This window comes from Acomys russatus, chromosome 18 (genome assembly GCF_903995435.1).
Source record: "Acomys russatus chromosome 18, mAcoRus1.1, whole genome shotgun sequence".
Classification (NCBI taxonomy): domain Eukaryota; kingdom Metazoa; phylum Chordata; class Mammalia; order Rodentia; family Muridae; genus Acomys; species Acomys russatus.
In genome coordinates this window covers 21927177-21941847 of record NC_067154.1, presented here as the reverse complement: position 1 = coordinate 21941847, position 14671 = coordinate 21927177, and the positions used below count along the sequence as shown (strand labels likewise).

Below are 14671 nucleotides of genomic sequence, written 5' to 3'. Positions count from 1 at the left end.
TGTATATAAACGTGTGCGTGCATGCATGTGTGTGTGCATGAGTGCATGTGTGTAGTCAGAGGAAAACCCTCAGGAGTCAGTTCTTGCTGTAAGGTGGGGACTTTTTTGTTTCTGCTGTGCTGTGTGTTTCAGATTAGGTGGCTTGCTGAACAGTTCTGTCTGTGCCACACATTTCCTTATAATTGTGTTGGGATTGCAGCTGCATGCAGCTCTGTCACTTCCCGTTTTTAATGTAGGTTCCAGTGTTCTAAATGCAGATTGTCAACATACATAGCAAGTGATTTTACTCCCTAAGCCATCTCCCCAACCTGTTAGTTTTTTTTAGTCATAATTTTGGAGACCTACTCATGGTTTTTTGTTTGGTTGGTTGGTTTGGCTTTGTTTTTCAAGACAGGGTTTCTCAGTGTAATAGCCCTGGCTGTCCTGTAACTCTCTTTGTAGACCAGGCTGGTCTCAAACTCACAGAGATCCACCTGTCTCTGCCTCCTGAGTGCTGGAATTAAAGGTGTGCACCACCACACTCAGCTTCATGTTAATACAAGGATAATATAGTCATTTTAAATAACTGGTTTTTGTTGTATAAGTAAGCAATAGTTTGTCAATTTTGTCTGGATTGAAAACAGTGTTATTAAGCTGGGCATGGTGGCACATGCCTTTAATCCCAGCACTCAGGAGACAGAAGCAGGTGGATCGCTATGAGTTCAAGGCCAGCCTGGTCTAGAGAGTGAATCTAAGGCAGCCAGGGCTACACAGAGAAACCCTGTCTTGAAAAACCAAAACCGAAACAGTGTTATTATAAATATCCTTGTTTGCTGCTTTATTGGCTGCATTTGTGTTTGTCTTCAGTGTAAATCTAAAACTGGAATTACACAAGTGTGACAGCTCTGAGGCTGTGTGTCCTGGATCTGGTATTATCACTTTGAAGTAGCTTTACTAATTTAAGTGTCCATCAGCACTGTTAGATGAATTTTGTTTCTCTGTATTGTTGCTGATAATTTGTGCTGATTATTTATTGGTTTTTACATCTGGGAGTGAAAGGCTTTGTTAACCTCTCTTGTAATTTTTTTTTCTTTTTAAATAATTATGTATTTATTTCTCTGTTTGTGAACATATAGAGGTTAGAGGACAACTTGGAGGAGTTGGTTCTCTCCTTCTGTCACTTGTTTCCTGGGAACCCTACCCACTTAGCTATCTCCCTGGCCCAATTGTGTCTTCCTGGGTATGAGTGAGGCTTAGGTACTAGATGTCTTCTTTTCCTTTCCTGTTGCTGCAATACAACACCCTAACAAAAAGTAACTTATGGGAGAAAGGGTTTATTTTAGCTTACAATCCCAGGTTAGTCCCATCAGGGAAGTCAAGGCAGCAGGAACTTGAGTAGCTAGTCACATTTTGGCAAGAGGCAAGAGAATGAATGCATGTGTTTGTGTCTCTGGCTTGATTCCTTCACTCTTACACAGTGTAGGATCCCAAGCCCAGGGAAAGGTGAGCCTCTCACATCAGTTGAGATACCCTCCTACAGACAGGCCCACAGGCTAATCTGATAGATTGACCCTCATCGGCACTCTTCCCGGATGATTCAAGATTATTAAATTGACATACCTCAGGGTATGATGGCACATATCTTTAATTCCAGCAAGGCAGAGGCAGGCAGATCTCTTGAGTTCAAGACTAACCTGGTCTACATAGTGAGACCCTTTCTCAAAACAAACAAAATCACCACCAAGAAAAGACCCCCTAAGCATCAACCCTGGATAAGGGGTATTGGTCTGTAGGGCTTTTTTGTTTGTTTTACTTAAGCCTTTGCCTGCTTTTGGTATCAGGGTAATACTGGCCTCAGAGTATAAGTTTGAAGTGTTTCTTCCTGGTCTATTTTGAAAGACTGTGAAGGATTGGTACTAATTCTGTAAACAGTTGGTAGAATGCACTTGTGCTGCCATCTAGTCCTGGTCTTTGTGGGAAGTTTGTTGTGAATTTATTGCCTATCGCTATTTGGATTTTTTGGGGGAGGGGTCGTATCTTCATTCAGTTTTTTATAAAAGCTTTTTATTTAGTTCATTTTATCTTAATTTTTTCTCACTTAATTTTTTCTGGTATTGTCTTGTAATCTTTTTTATCTTTCGGTAGTGTCTTTAATTTCTGGTTTTAATACTAGTCTCTATTTTTCCCCTTGGTTGTTGTAGGTTAAGTTAGTGATTTTGTTGCTCTGATCAATAACCAACTTACACTTTTGTTGATTTTTCTCTATGGATGTGTCGGACCATGCCTACAACATTCAACAAGAGATTTGACAACATGGCCTTAGCTCTTCCTATTCTCTTGTGCAGTCTGAAAGCCAGGAAAAGAGTGAATGACCCATGGGTTCGCCTTAGACCTTGTCACATGATTTAGAAAGAGATGTCCGAGGGAACTTTTCCCTCCCTCTTTTTCTCTGAGGCTGGCCTTGAACTCTAAATTTTCTTGCTTCTGCTTCTTTGAGCATTGGGGTTACAGTTGTGTCCGTCAGCATGTATGTTTTGTTTTGAGGCATTTATTGTTCTACAACTCTGCCTGACCTGGTACTTCCTGTAGCCTCGGCCCTGGGATGACAGATGCATTGAACTTGACAGTATTGTCTTCTCTATTTTCATGAGTCAGGGGTGCAAGTAGCCAGCTCCTTGTTCTGTGGCTGAGGCTGATCTTGCTGCTTCTTCCCAAGTGCTGACATTATTAGGTGTGCTCCGCTATGCCCCTGCTTCACAGTGTTTCTTAAAGAAACTTTGTATAAAACTTTGTTAAATTCCCTTATTGGTTCTGTTTTTTTCTTTAAAAATGCTTGTCAGATTACTTAGAATGCCACCTATTTTTATATCTGGATATAAGATCTGTTCCTCTTCACTTGGCCATGTATACCTATTTTATTTCAAAGATGGAATTAACCATTTGCTAACTGATTTTTAACTGCTCGTATGTAAATGGACCCTGAGTAAAAATTCAATGATCTGTAACATTGATATAATTAAAATAAGGTGATTTGGTTGTTTTCTTTCAGGTTCCTCCCAACAGAGTATCTTATGAATATAGTGAACTGTTACTGTATCAGAATCAAGTGATGAGAGAGGCAAATTTATTTCAGGAATCTTTGGAACATATAGAAACATATGAGAGGCTGATATGTGATAAACTCTTGGTGGAAGAAATTAAGGGTAAGTTGACTAGATTATTTTTTTTTAACGGCCCTTTAAATTTAGTCCTAAAACAATGGTGTATGTTTGGTAGCTGTCTAAGTACTTGGCTACTAAACTATTATTAATTTAATCCCTGTGACATCCTTTTGATGACAAAGGGAACTGAGGAACTGCTGCTGTGACTAAATCTTAATATGCTCAGGCAGATGGTTTTCTCTGTCTTAAAGCATTAAGAAAGAATACAGTTACTACAAAGCAAGTATGATATGGTGACATCAATTTCATTTAAAAATAAAAACAAAAAACAAACTTGTAAATAGCTGCATTACTACAGTAATTCAGTGTTGGTAGCAAGGATTTGGGAAGCTCTAATCTTGACTAAATAGCCAGTTCTCAATTTGGCTTGTAGAGGTGGGCATGGGCTATGGTATTATTTTTCCAGTGAACTTTGTAGACCCATTTGATATTTAGTCATTTATGTCATTCGCCAGTCATCATAAGCTTAGTAAGATCCTTTTAAAGATTGTAGGAGTTAGCCGGGCGTGGTGGCGCACGCCTTTAATCCTAGCACTTGGGAGGCAGAGGCAGGTGGATCGCTGTGAGTTCAAGGCCAGCCTGGTCTACAAAGTGAGTCCAGGATGGCCAAGGCTACACAGAGAGACCCTGTCTCAAAAAACCAAAAAAAAAAAAAAAAAAAAATTGTAGGAGTTCATCGATTTTTACTTAATTGGTATGCATATGCACTTACTTGTTCTGTGCCTCCTGACAGTATTTGCTTTATGATATTTATGAGAGAGAAAATATGCTCTTATGTCTAGGATAAGCAGGGCTGTGGTTAGATTGGCCAAGGTACAGTTGTGCAAGAGTTAGGGCATGTTTATTGTCTCTCTGTTGCCTGGCAGTTATGTGTTGGGGCTAACTACTTGAGTTCACAAAGTTGGTATGTGTGATGTAATTACACCTAGTTTAATTTTATTTTGAAATCTTGCCTTGTTTGTTTGAAATTCGTTCCTTGGGGAATGGGAACTGTCGGACATAGGAATGTGTGGTATGTCCGTTTAAGAAAAACCTCTTTGCCAGGAGCAGTGGCGCATCCCTTTAATCCCAGCACTCTGGGAAGCAGAGGCCGGTGGATCCCTGTGAGTTCGAGACCATCCTGGTCTACAAACTGAGTCTAGGACAGCCAAGGCTACACAGAAAAATCCTGTCTCGAAAAACCAAAAAAGAAAGAAGAAAAACCTTTTACCTTAGTTTATGTGTACTTTCTATTGTGTCTGAGAGCCTTATTTTCCAGACTGACCTGCACTTTTTGTGACTTAGTAAAAAGGTTTGAACCTTAAAGACAACTCACTTGTGAATGTGGCTTTCTTGCTGTGAAATAATGTTTAGTTATAGAATTATGCTGAGTTAACTTACACAACTTTAATGACCTAGGAAAGAAACCAAGATAATGGACAGTTACTTAATACAGGAACTGATCAAGGAGGACACATTTAAATCTTTTTTTGTTTTGTTTTGTTTTTTGAGACAGGGTTTTGCTGTGTAGTCCTACCTGTCCTGGACTTTGTAGACCAGGCTGCACTCGAACTCACAGAGATCCACCTGCCTCTGCCTCCTGAGTCCTGCGATTAAAGGCATGCGCCACCACCGCCTAGCTGACATATTTAAATCTTACAGTAAGAACATTCGCAATTTCCACTTAGATAATTTGCCAGTTGGATTTTACTGTTTGGCATCCGTTATCTTCAGGAGGCTATAAAAATATGTATAATGGGTCTGGAGAGATGGCTCAGAGATTAAGAGCACTGATTGCTCTTCCAAAGGTTCTGAGTTCAATTCCCAGCAACCACATAGTGGCTCACAACCATCTATAATGTGGTCTGATGCCCTCTTCTGGCCTGCAGTTACACTGCATACATAATAATAAATCTTTTTAAAGATATGTGTAATGAAAGGGTACTTTTGTTTTTAACTAAGAAGTTAATATCTGCATGTATATTTAGGCAATAGGAGGAAGCCCAAAATGAAAATGGTTAATTTCTTAAGACAAACTATAAATTAATCCATGTCTAGTTATATAAATTGTATATAAAATGCCCTAAGGGAAGCACATAGAATTGGGATTTTTATAAAATATCTGTTCACTTAATAATGCTTAGAGAAGTCTCTTGGGCCAGAAATGTTTAAGCAAAATTGAATGTGTCTTGTTTGTTTGTTTGTTTTTTGTTTTGTTTTTCAAGACAGGGTTTCTCTGTGTAGCCTTGGCTGATGAATATGTCTTTAAACTTAATTTTAGGAGAAATGCTATTAAGATTGGGAAGATTAAAAGAAGCCAGTGAAGTATTCAAAAACTTGATTGATCGGAATACAGAAAATTGGTGTTATTATGAAGGCTTGGAAAAGGCATTGCAACTCCGTATGTAATGATTTTCTGTGCGTGCTTAACTAGCTTTTGAAGTGTGATAAAATGAAAGCTATAGTAATCTTGGAGAATAGATGATTTTAGCATTAACAGTTGTTTTTCCATGTAGTAAAGTTGCAGACTACATGTCAGCATAAAAATTATCTAAAATGCTTATACTTAAATAACAATGCTGTTAATATATATTAAATGCATACTAACTGTATTACTCAGGATCTCTAGAGGAACAGAACCGATAGAATGAATATGCATATGTGTAAATGGAATCTATTAGAGTGGCTTTCAGGCTGTGGTCCAGCTAGTTCAACCATGGTTGTCTTCAGATAGAAAGTCTAGAAATCCAATAGTTCGTCCTATGAGTCTGGATGTCTCAGTTGGTCTTCTTCAATATGATTAGAGTCCTGAAGAAGTAGACTCTGAACGTGCCAGTGAGAGTGAGGGTTATGGTTAAAATCTTAGCATCAAGACTAACTACTGGGGCATGTCTGTAATCCCAGGAAGCTAAGGTAGGAGACTGATGAGTCGAAGGCCAGCTTGAGCTGCATAGTAAGACCCTACAGACCTGGGAAGAGGCCTTAGTGTGTACAGTGCTTGCTGAGGAAGTGTGAGGACCCGAATTCAGATTTCCAGAACTCATATAAATCTAGACCTGGTAACGTGCATTTGCTGACTCTGGAAGCTTGAGAGCCAGGTAGCCTGCTGTACGCAGCAGTGAACAGTAGACCTTTCTCAGACATGGTAGAAGGTGAGGACTCAACACCAGTTGCTTCTGGCCGCCGTGCCATGCACAGACCTGCACTTATGAAACATATGAACATGCAGAAACAAACCACAGAAAAGCTAACCACAGAGATGACGAGGAAAATGAGTATTTCCTGTCTGGAAAATGGCATAGTTACTTAATATTATAACCTCACTACAGGTCTATTATCCTCAACCTTTACGTATGATAAGTAAGGGAAAGACTACTCATTAAGGTAATATAGTTACCTTTCAAGCCAAGTCAATTTGTAGAGTGAAAACATATATCTTGAAATTAGATAGCTGTGACAATTTCCAAGACTCTAGAGATTGTTATTCCAAATTTTCTCTAACATTTTCAGAATTAAGTGTTGTCAGGAGCAGTTATTCCTAAAATCATGCACATACGCGCGTGCACACACACACACACACACATGCATGTATATTATTGTAATTTTTTTATTGAGACAAGGTCTTAGAACTTAGGCTACTGAGATTGACCTTGAACTCTGTTCTTCTGTCCTCAGTGCTAGGTTAGAGGCACACACCACCAGGCCCAACTTAAAATATTTACTTATAGAAAGTATGTCTAAAATAGTTACAGCATTCTCTTATTTTCTTAAATACTTCTTTCTGGGATATTGATTAAAATTAAAATATTGACTAATATTGTTCGGAAAAACAAAGCAAAAGCTACATGTATTCAGGTTGGAAATGTAAAATAACTATGACTTTTGCTTTAAATGACAAGTTATTAACTATGTTAATCACTTGACAAAAACAAGGAAAGGAAGGTTTATTTTGGCTTCCTGTAGGCACAGCTGTGGGACAAGGAAGTAGCTAGTGACAGCAGGCAGAGGTGGCTTATATGGGTGCTCTGTTGGCGTACTTTTGAACAACTATTTTTATTTTGAGTTCTTTAACTCTCTTTCTCCCTACTCCACCCCAATCCCTTCTAACACCTCAACACCAGGTAGGAGAGAAAGAAGGTTAGTGGGGAGAGGGGGGTGTAGTTTTCCTTAGCTGCTTCTTGCTGTTCAGGGTGGTCAGGTTCCTTGGGGGCAGGTCCAGTCCTCCATTCAGGGCATCTCCAGCTTCTTCTCGTCCAACTGCATCAACAGCAGCCGTGGGGGGAGGGGTAAAGGGGGAGCACCAGCAGCTGCCTTCTTTCCTGGAGCCCCCAGTCTCTCTGTGGGTCTGGCTTCTATCCCCACTGACAAAAGACCACACCTCCACACGTGGTAGTTCACAGCTGACAAACATCACATACCCTCTCAGGACAGACTGGAGCAGCTGCCATATCCCACACCTGGGATTAAAACTAAAACACGTTTACATATAGATCAAAACTTTCACAACAGTGCTCAGTTTGCTTTCTCCTTTTCCTCATTCCTCTCTTGGATTGCAATGCCTGGGATGGTGCTACCCATATTCTCCATGGATCTTGCCTCCTCTGTGTAACCTCATTGGACACTTGAGAGAGTGTGAGACCCAGAGGACTGTTTTAGGTGGTTCCAGATTCATTTGAGGTGACAGTGAAGGTTAAGCACCACACTGACATAGCAATAAAATCCTTAAATGTTTTAGTAAAATAACTCTACCATATTTTAAGGTACTTGATAGTATAAAATAATGATTTTTAAAACCTCTTATACCACCCATCTCTTTAGATTCCTTGAGATGTTTTTCCCCCATGGTAACTTCTGGAGCTCCAACTTTTGTCTTCAAGTAGGGCCCTAAAAGAATACAGTCTTGGGCTGGAGAGAGGGCTCAGCGGTTAAAAGTACTGGCTATTCTTCCAGAGGTCCCGAGTTCAGTTCCCAGCAACCATATGGTGGCTCATCTGTAATGGAATCTGATTTCCCTCTTCTGGTGTGCATAAAATAAATAAATCTTTAAAAAGTAATTTTGTCTTAATACTAATTTAGCTATATATATAAGACTTGTTTTTATCTGGAATGTAGTGCAGAGATATCTTTTTTTAATATATATTTATTTTTATGTATATGAGTGCTCTATCTACATGGGTCCCTGCATGCTAGAAGGGGGCATTAGATCACATTATAAATGTCTGTGAGCCACCATGTGGTTTCTGGGAATTAACTCAGGACCTCTGGAAGAGTAGACAGTGCTTTTAACCTCTGAGCCATCTCACCAGCTGAGATACATATATTAAATATACTCAGTAGACTTCATTGTATATTTTAGGTAAAGGTCCTTAATGTTCTATGAAGTCTCCAAATTGTTAACAGAATGTGAAAAAATTTTTTTTCATAGATCCCCATTTTAAAAATCCAACCATATTGACACTCCAAAGCTTGGTATAGGAGGAAGGCAGGAGTCTACACAAAAAATCCAGCATTTCCTCTTGAACTACAATTTTTTTTATAATCTTGATACAAATAGCTCACTTACGGTGAAGTCATTACCAAGGATATTTATTTATTTATTTATTTATAAAAAGTATTTGTATGGTCCTGGCTGTACTGGAATTCCTTTGTAGACCAAGACTAGCCTTGAAATCAGAGATGCTCATCTGCTTCTGCTTCCCTAGTACTAGGATTACAATAATGTACCACCGTGCCTGGCACTGCAGCTTATCCTTAAAATTACACGTTATGATCTGAATTAGAATACACTTAAAACCTTATGGTTTAGTTTTGTTTACTTTTTCCTTAAAATATTACTATAAATAGCCTGATTGCTTATGCATAGTAGGGTCTGTATAAATTATACTATTCTGGATAGAGTATGTCATTCTCATTTTTAAAATTTTTTATTTTATTTTATTTTTTGGTTTTTTGAGACAGATTCTCTCTGTGTTAGCCTTGGCTGTCCTGAACTTACTTTGTAGACTAGGCTGGCCTCGAACTCATAGTGATCTATTTGCCTCTGCCTCCCAAGTGCTGGGATTAAAGGCATGCGCCACCACACCAGCTTAGATTTTTTTTTTTTTTTTTTAATGGTACTAAAAGTTAATATAGTTCTTGGATGTGATTTACTATTCCTATTATATGAGAGAAATAATTGCCTCTTGAAAGAATCTGTTTATTTTAGATTGATTTATATTTTATGTGTATGAATGTCTGCATATATGTTGGTGTTAGGTGTGTCTCTGGTACTCACAGAGGCCAGAAGAGGGTGTTTGGTCATCTGGATTGGAATTATAGACAGTTGTAAGCCCCACCATGTATGTGGGTGCTGGGAACTAAACTCGGGTACTTTGCAAGAGAAGCAAATACTCCTAATGGCAGAGCTGTCTCTCTGGCCCTAAAGAACCTCTTCTAATGAGTTTCGTTTGTTTTGTTTCTTGTGGAGCTTCATTGAAGATTTCAAGTGTCAAAAAAATTGAGAAATATAGTTCATTTTAAAACTTAAACATTTATAACCACAATCCTAAAACTGTTACTTAAGCTTAATAGGTATTATAGACTTTTAGGGTGAGGCCCCATTAAGAGGCTTTATATAAGGTATATTCTAAGCAATATGTTATAAAATGATTTTCCTTTTTCATTGTTTGAGAACTAAGGAATAGAAAAGAAATGCAGCACCTCTGTATGACTTGATGTTGTTTGCGTTGGCTGTAAACTCTGTCATGAGGAAAAAACTGCTGGGTTTCTCCTGGAGATTTGGTTTCATAGGATAGTTTTAAGATGTGGCTCATGCCTTTAATCCTAGCACTTGGGAGGCAGAGGCAGGTGGATCTGTGAGTTCAGTAACTGAACCGGTCTACATAAGGAGGGCTTGGCCAGCGAGGGCTACTTACCTGTCTAAAAAAACAAACCAACAAATGATACCCAGCCTACACACACATGCATGCTGGTACAGGGGATAATTTCCTGACTATAGTATTTTTACCAACACAGTTTCAAATGTAATTTTTTTCAAAATTGAAAACAGCTTTGATATCAATAATGCAAATATTGTTTTAAAGTTTATTACTGTTTTTAAATAAAATTATGATACTATAATCTCTACATTTTTGCTGATATTAGGCTCTTTAGACGAGAGGCTTCAGATTTATGAAGAAATCAGTAAGCAGTACCCCAGAGCTGTTTCACCGAGAAGATTACCGCTGAATCTTGTCCCAGGTAATACAAAGAAATCTTTTGTAAGGCTGATAGTACCTTTGAAATTAATGGGTACCATTCTTTTTTTTCCCCCCTGCTTTTTTTCAAGACAGGGTTTCTCTGTATAGCCTTGGCTGTCCTGGACTCACTTTGTAGATCAGGCTGGCCTCGAACTCACAGGGATGCAGCTGCCTCTGCCTCCCGCGTGCTGGAATTAAAGGTGTGCGCCACCACTGTCTGGCTCCACTCATGTTTTAAGTTTTATCGAAGTCCAGCTTCAACATCACTGGCATAACTGAGGCAGGGCGTAGATCCAACAACTGGCTGGTGACTTTGCAGACTTTCTCTGAGGGCAACCAGAACTGATTGTTACTGGCAGTGGCTTCCATTGATGGTGGCAACTAGGGGCTAGGGCTGATGGCTCCTAGTGGCATTTTCATTGATAGTGGCAAGTGTCTAAAAGAGAAAGAGAAAGGAGAGAAAAGAACCACACATATGCATACTTACACATGATGACGAAATAAGACAGACTCCAGCAGGTAGGTTTCAACATGCTGCTTCTTCAAAGTGTCTCTTACTTTTATATATTCAGGTATATACATACATATATACATCTTGGTGGATGGAATAAACTCCAAAGAACATGTTCCAACAACCTTATTTCTCTCACAGCTTATGTATCACAGCAAGATCTTTCAGACAGTACAAAATTCGCTATGTGGTTACATTCTGTTTTCTTTAAATGAATGATTACAATGAGTATAGTAAGAAAAACATGCTTCTCAATACCGTCACATGATCATGTATTATGGGTGAGAAACAAACATGAAAAGCAAGTTATTTCCAAGAACCCATATACATTATAGTTGCCCTTTTAAAATCATGTAGCTTAAAATATTTAAAGCCAGTATTAAACTTTATATTAAAGCATGACATTCTTACATAATAAAATTCATAATTGATCACTCTTATAAGATTAATATATATACAGATAAGATAGATAGATAGAAACTCTAGAAGAGAAAGAAAAACTTTGTTGGGGCCATGCAGGAGGAACAGCAAAACAGCTCTAGAATTCAAAAAAGAACAACAACAACAGCAATAACAAAAAAGAATCGGAGATACTAGAAATTTTTGAAAAATTACTTGTTTGATGTTACAAATAATGTGTTTATTACTTCATAGCTAAGTGCCTCAGTTCAGTCTAATGTGTCGCATTTTTTTAGCATTATTTTCTAGAAGATGTTCGCTGTTGGTAAATATTTTTTAATTTTTGTTATAATCACTGCTATATCACCAGTACCTGAAATAATGCTGGGGGTGGAATAGGGTACTGTTGAATCCCAAATGTTCTATTTTACCAATACTCAAGGGCCAGATTCTAGGGTGAAACTCTGTTAGCTCAGAGAGTCAGAGAAAGCACCTAGCTGACCTTCCTACTCCGCTCATGTTAGGATGGAAAAGGCTCAAACGGTTTACTAGCTCAACTGACAGCCCAGGAGGAAAAGACCAAAAAAAACCCAAGGCCAGAGGCTTGCAGGCTCAAAGTTCAAAAAACCCCAAAGGCCAAGGAGCTAAAGAGCAAAAAGCTCCTTCTACTTCTACAAGCTGTCTTAAATACCCTTCAGCTCAAAGTCCCTTATATTCTTTAATCCCTGTCAGTTGGTTGACTTCATTAAATCCTATGTACAGAAAGCTCTTGGATTAAAGGTGTGTGTTTGGGCTCAACCACTTCAAACAAAAGACAGGTTTTCAGAGTCCACAGTCTCAGCAATCACAGTGGGATCAACTACCCTGCAACAGGGTACTTGACACATGATTGTGGAATGAGCAAATGCTGACTCGCTGATACCACTTTAGTATTCAAAGAGCTGATTTGGCTACTTGAATGTAGTGCCTATCACGGTATATGTGGCAAACACCCTATCACTTGTCTTCAGGGAGAGATTAGGAAGACACTGAAACTGCATACTCATTTCTTTCTTTCTTTCTTTTTGGTTTTTCGAGACAGGGTTTCTCTGTGTAGCCTTGGCTGTTCTGGATTCGCTTTGTAGACCAGGCTGGCCTTGAACTCACAAAGATCCACCTGCCTCTGCCTTCTGAGTGCTGGGATTAAAGACATGTGCCACTATGCCAGGCTTGCACACTCATTTATTTACCTGTCTCTGAAGTATTCTTTGAAGATACTCTGAATGGAAATTAGGGGAAATGCCAATTGAAACATTGCCTTTGTGCTTTTTAAGTTGCTGAGTTTTGGGGTTTAAAATCTGATTGCAGAATAATTGTTCTGAAGATTTTTCTGTTTAGTTATTTAAAAATTGGTTCAATCACTCAAAGTTTGTTTTTGTCTCTAGGTAAAAAATTTCGAGAACTCATGGACAAATTCTTGAGATCAAACTTGAGCAAAGGGTGTCCTCCTTTGTTCACTATGTTGAAATCTTTGTATTGTAATACAGAAAAGGTAAGTTTGGATTTTATTTAGTTTTTCTACTATTACAGGACGATTTCCATGAACTCTGCATGATGTATTTTCTCTACTATACCAACATTTACCTTTTTATTTACTATACCAAATACCATACCTGACATACCAATACTATATACAAAAAGTACATGCATATAGTATAAGTGATAACAAAGCAATTACACTGCTATAAAGTTTGGGCAAAGAAAAGCATTTAACAAATACTGAGATATACCAGGTAGTGGTGGCACATGCCTTTAATCCCAGCACTTGGGAGGCAGAGGCAGGCAGATCTCTAAATTCGAGGCCATCCTGGTCTACAGAGCAAGTTCCAGGACAGTGAGGACTGCTACACACACACACACACACACACACACACACACACACACACACACACACCACACACACACCCACACACACACACACGAGACACACTCACCCTCCCCTCGTGTACATCTGCATAGCTTTAAAAGTTAGTATGGTAAAGAAACTACTTCTGCACTAAAGTCTTGCTTGCAGATTTAAAGATAAATGGCTAATTGGAATGGTGGGGGAGTCAGGTGTTGTAGTGCACACTTGCAGTTCCCTCTGCTTGGGAGAACAAGCAGGAGGATCACTTCAGCTCAGGATCTGAGACTTAACTTGTATAACACAGTGAGTTCTCTCCCTACTAAAAAAGGAAGGAAGTTTTGCCTTCATTCCTAAGCATCGTTTCATACTTACTAAGGTCTGAAATCTTGCAGTGGTTTTGTGTTTTTGTTTTTAATAGTCAGAATTTTATTTATTTATTTTATTTTTAGGTTTTTGTTGTTGTTGTTTAGTTTTTTGTTTTTTTGTTTTGTTTTGTTTTGTTTTTAGCCAAGGTTTCTTTGTTCAGCTTTTGGCTGTCGTGGAAGTCACTCTGTAGATCAGGCTGGCCTCCAACTCAGAGATCTGCCTGCCTCTGGCTCCTGGGAGTGCTGGGATTAAAGGCATGCACCGCCACACCCGGTTAGTCTGAATTTTTTAAAGGCACCGTTGGATGTTAAGATTTTCATAAAGCCTCTTTTAGTTTATTTAGGTTTGGCCCATATTTTTACAAGTAATACTTGTGAATAATAAAATGTTGGAAATAAGATTAATGATTAAAATATCTGATTGGCTCCTGAACCCTTGAAGGCCCCGTTCAAACCCTTTAAAAGCACATCAGTTGGTGAGTTACTGATAGTCATCTCATGTTCTGCCTGTGGGCAGGGTCTGCATAGTGCAATCACAGCTTGTTGGGAATTCTGACTCTCACTCACTTGCTTGAGCTGAATCACAGAGACCACAGGTCAAAAGCCATGCTTAGGATACAGTATTTTCCCAGGCTGGACTTTAGTCAAGCTTCGGTTCCACTTCTTTTAAATTAATAATTAGAATTCAATAGAGCTTCTTTAGTCCTAATCAAATGTAGCTGCTAGGAGAAAATTCTCAAAACAAAAAGTGGTTGAACTTGGACAGTTTGTGAAATTTTTGAGACACTGTATGAGTTTACATCACTGTGAGAAAAAAAAAAATCAATGGTAAGCAACTTTAGAAAAGGAAGGATTTGGTATTTATTTTTTGAGACAGGGTTTCTTTGTGTAGGCTTGGCTATCCTAGACTCGCTTTGTAGATCAGGTTGGCCTTAAATTCACAGAGATCTTGATTTCTTTTTTTAAAGCTGGTTTTAAACTTCTGAAACCAAGGTCTATTTTATTCAGCAGTGCTTGTACTCCTTTTTTGAAGGATTATGGGTAACTTCAGTGTATGTTTTGTTGTACTTATTTTTTTTTTTAATTTAATTTGT

General features: G+C 38.6%; 1 protein-coding gene across 2 annotated transcripts in view; it reads left to right on the top strand.

The window, feature by feature from the left end:
* Naa16 (N-alpha-acetyltransferase 16, NatA auxiliary subunit) overlaps positions 1 to 14671 on the top strand; it is a 52298-nt gene that overhangs the window by 13234 nt on the left and 24393 nt on the right. For both annotated transcript variants that reach the window (XM_051160871.1, XM_051160870.1), the window contains exons 6-9: positions 3029 to 3182; positions 5461 to 5580; positions 10323 to 10418; positions 12752 to 12858. In XM_051160871.1, coding sequence (XP_051016828.1) covers positions 3029 to 3182; positions 5461 to 5580; positions 10323 to 10418; positions 12752 to 12858 — 477 coding nt within the window. The remainder of the gene's footprint in view (positions 1 to 3028; positions 3183 to 5460; positions 5581 to 10322; positions 10419 to 12751; positions 12859 to 14671) is intronic.